Source organism: Medicago sativa, chromosome 6 (genome assembly GCF_051527215.1).
Source record: "Medicago sativa cultivar Bolivia chromosome 6, Bolivia_mono, whole genome shotgun sequence".
Classification (NCBI taxonomy): domain Eukaryota; kingdom Viridiplantae; phylum Streptophyta; class Magnoliopsida; order Fabales; family Fabaceae; genus Medicago; species Medicago sativa.
The window spans coordinates 94896687-94900455 of NC_140754.1; the positions used below are offsets into that span (position 1 = coordinate 94896687).

General features: G+C 33.8%; 1 protein-coding gene across 2 annotated transcripts; it reads right to left on the reverse strand.

Annotated features, from left to right (window-relative positions):
* Positions 1-2496, reverse strand: LOC146918434 (uncharacterized). Of its 2 annotated transcripts, XM_085720086.1 has the most exons (6): positions 2223-2496; positions 1635-1790; positions 1450-1536; positions 1231-1365; positions 822-938; positions 549-708 (listed from the first exon to the last, which is right to left on the reverse strand). In XM_085720086.1, the coding sequence occupies exons 2-6, from the start codon at positions 1755-1757 to the stop codon at positions 556-558; spliced, it is 615 nt and encodes a 204-aa protein (XP_085576212.1). In that variant the 5' UTR covers positions 1758-1790; positions 2223-2496; the 3' UTR covers positions 549-555. The 2 variants fall into 2 exon arrangements, with proteins under 2 accessions (XP_085576211.1, XP_085576212.1); XM_085720085.1 differs by having other exon boundaries at positions 1-708; positions 1635-2469.
* Between the last annotated feature and the right edge of the window lie 1273 nt (positions 2497-3769).

A 3769-nucleotide genomic window follows, 5' to 3' on the forward strand; every position in this document is an offset into this window, starting at 1 on the left:
TGTAAGAACCAATGACATATTTAAGCCTTTCATATAAATCCAAGTCATCATTAACAGATTGGAATATGTATTTGAAGAATAACATATTCAACCAAACTGGCTTCCCTCCATTTCTTTGGTTCACCAAAAAATTAATTCAATAAATGTAAAATGTATGTAATATTCTCACTTACTAATTATATTTACTAGACTCCTCACCTTGGAAACCAATAGACAAATATCTACAAGTCAAAAAAACAACCCATAGCCCATACTAGATGCAAGTGATACTCTCAAAATCTGAACAGAAACAGACAGATTTTGCACAATCCTACTAATTTCTTTTAAGTATTCTTTACAAGAGGTCTGACATATTTCATCTTAAGCTTCGTACTCCTGCTGGTTTGGAACTTCAGCTGCCTTAGAAGTAGCCTTTTCATCTATCTTCTTTTGAAGTTGAACTCTCAGTTTCTTAATTTCAACTTCATCCCTTTTAAATTCAGCTTCCTTCTGCTTTTCAATTTCATCCAGGGCAGTCAGCGCTGCATTCGCCAACTTCAACTGCTGGTTTATAGGTTAATTAATATCAAAGAACTCCAATATAAACAAAGAAACTAAAAGTATGAAACTTAAATATAAAGAACTTGCCGCGGGGTGTAAATCAGACACAGTGTCCGCAGTTCTCAAGAGCTTTTCAATATGAGCAATAACAGTTGTAGGGTTCATTTTCTGCAGGTGGTATAGAGATAAATATCATTCAGTAACTCAAAATATGGAGAAAGAAACTAAAAGCATTGCCCCAGCCCCCATAAACATTGTTAACATTTCATGAAAAAACTTGCCCTAGGTTTTGTACAAGCATCGTGAATCACACGGCAAACGCGAGGGAAGTGCTCGTAGCGCTTGAAGCTCAGGTAAAGGAATGGACCCATTTGCAGTTTTGAGTTGTGGCATTTCGACTGCAGAGTTAAAATGAAAGAATAAAATTGTGAAAACCCAAATTTAATTTGATGATAATAATAATAATAAAAGGAGCAACATGTATGTATGTATGTGTATGCTAAGCACGTCCAACACTGACACGACATCGACACATATAATTACGTTAAATTATGTGATTTTTTCAAATAGTTCAGAATAACAAGACAGGGATAGACACTATAACTTGATGATAAAACATAACATAATTTAGTTTCGCTTTCTTACTCTACACACAACTGCCTAATTTTAGTTACAGCATATTTAACATACTTTAGCTGCCCGCTTTCGAAATTCAGCTTCCATCTTTTTAATTTTCTTTTTCAGACTTTTAAATACTTTACGGTCATTGTCAATCTCTTCTTTAAACTCAGACTTGGATCCCAGCGCACAATCCAGATCCACGAGCTGCTGGTTTAGAGTATAATTAATGAATATTAAAGAAGTCAAATATGAACAAAGAATCAAAAACATTTTTAGAGAAAAACTTGCCTCAAAATCTAAATTAGCATCCGGCTCATTCATGCGTGTACGAATTCCATCAATCACTTGATCCTCAAAGGTTTCCCACATTAAGTGCTGCAGGCATAGAAAATAATATTAAAGAGCTAAAACATGGACAAGGAAACTAAAATTTGTTTGAATAAAAAGCATAGCTAAAGATCCAAAAATCATGCCTCGTATTCTTCAGAAATTACGTTGACATAACTGCCGGACTTTGGACCAGATCTCTTTTTGCCGGTATATTGCGGTTTTTTAACGTACCAAGTAAGTTTCCTAGATCTCTTCTTCACAGTCATTTGTGGAAGATTGCAAGAGAGAGAGAGACTCAACTGCAGAGGAACAGATTCAAAGGCTATTTAAAAAAGAAAGACGAATGAAAATCGCAAACCCCTAGAGAAGAAGCGTGGAATAAGAAAATGAAAACCCTAAACCCCCCAAAAAGAGAAGATTCGAATGAATATTTCGAGCAAGATCAATAGTAGATTAAAAGGCAAAAAGAGAGACATAATAATAATGAACTAGAATTGACAAAGAATGAAAATCAAAATACCACCATATATATACCTTCTGAGTGTATAAAGCAACTATGAACACGAAACTCGGCAAACAAGAGGTTATCAAAATTGGCGAACTCTAAAGAGACAATAAATATATATATATTCATGGAGTAAGTAGGTTAAATATCAACCATTAGATTAAATAAAAGATTTGGATTAGATTTTAACTTAAAACACTTAACTAACATTCTCTAGTTAACTCACGTTCTTTTCCTTCTTTATTTCCCACGTGGAGACTATTCCTATTCTTCTGGTTGAAGAAGTTGAACAGCGTCCTTCTCTTCTCTTTCCATTCACTTCTCATTGTAAAAATCTTCTCATTGCAAATATCTATCTCTAACTCTCTTTTTGCGGCGAATACAAGGTTAAAACATTTTCTAATGTTATGAAACAAATCCACTCTTTTGTAACATCACTATTGTTACTATTGTCGCCGACGTTTCCACTTCTCTGAATGTTATTTTACCATTGTTATTGTTGTTTAAAGAGGCCCAACTTTGCTACGTCGCTGACGATTCGACTTCCTGAATGGTATTTTTTATTATAATAATTATTATTATTATATTCAAACAAAGACAACGTTGATATTATTATTATATTACTGGGATTTTTTTTTCTTCAGATGGATTAATTAGCATTTTTATTAGGCTTAATTAATCCTTTGGTCCCTTAACTTATTTTTGGATTTCAATTTGGTCCTCTAACTTTAAACTGTCTCAAATTGGTCCCTTAAATCTTACACCGTTTATTATTATGGTCCTCTCCATTAGTTTTTTTGTAAAAACTGTTAACATTTGCCACATGTCAGTTTTGATTGGTGATCAAAGGTTGGATTTGAAAGGCACACATGACATACTGTGGACTCACATCATATGATCATTCTTATTATTATTATTATTGTTCTTTTTTTATTCAAACAACTAGGTAGCGTCATATCATTGTTAAGGTAAGGAAGACACACAACCAAGCGAGCAGGTGTCAAGTTGTGAAGATGAATTAAAGCCTAAGGTTCGACAAGTAGAACTTATGTTCCATTTAGCTCCTTTACATGATAATTAAAGAGATGGGAATGGAATACGTCAAGAAGAACATCCTTTAAGTAAGTGAGGATCCACATGCTGCGAAGATCAAACATATGTGACAACCATCAATTATTTTCTAACTCAAACCTAGTGATTATATATTGTCATGATTCTTCTGTCAGTTTCCACTTCTTAAAACAACAATAATAATAATAACAATGGTAAAATAACATTTTAAGAAGTGGAAACGTCGGCGACAATAATAATAACAGTGATGTTACAAAACAGTGGATTTGTTTCAAAACATGCATCGTTATGCAGAAATCAAATACTGGAGCAGAGTTGTAGACATGAGCATGACAAGGTTGGCGACAGAGAAAATGTTTTAACTTGTATTCGTAGCAGCGAGAAGAGAGTTAGAGATAAATTTTTGCAATGAGAAGATTTTTGCAATGGGAAGTGAATGGAAAGAGAAGAGAGGGAAGTTGTTCAACTTCTTCAACCAGAGGGAATAGTATGTACGTGGGAAAGAAAGAAGGAAAAGAACGTGAGTTAAGGAGAGAGAAGGTCAGTTGAGTGTTTTAAGTTAAAGAGAAAATTACGTTCACCTCCCCTGAGGTCAATGAAAATGACACTAACACTCCCTCTAGTTTTAAAACTTACATTAACATCCCTTAAGTTTTCTTAAAATATAGACAAACACCACCCTGTTATTAACACTTTTAATTT

Coding starts and splice junctions, on each gene's coding strand:
- LOC146918434 (XM_085720085.1), bottom strand. CDS start 1,757: ATGACTGTGAAGAAGAGATCTAGGAAACTTACTTGGTACGTTAAAAAA. Junction 1,366..1,449: donor ATGCTAATTTAGATTTTGAG/GCAAGTTTTTCT, acceptor CTAAACCAGCAG/CTCGTGGATCTGGATTGTGC. Junction 939..1,230: donor TTCGAAAGCGGGCAGCTAAA/GTATGTTAAATA, acceptor TTAACTCTGCAG/TCGAAATGCCACAACTCAAA.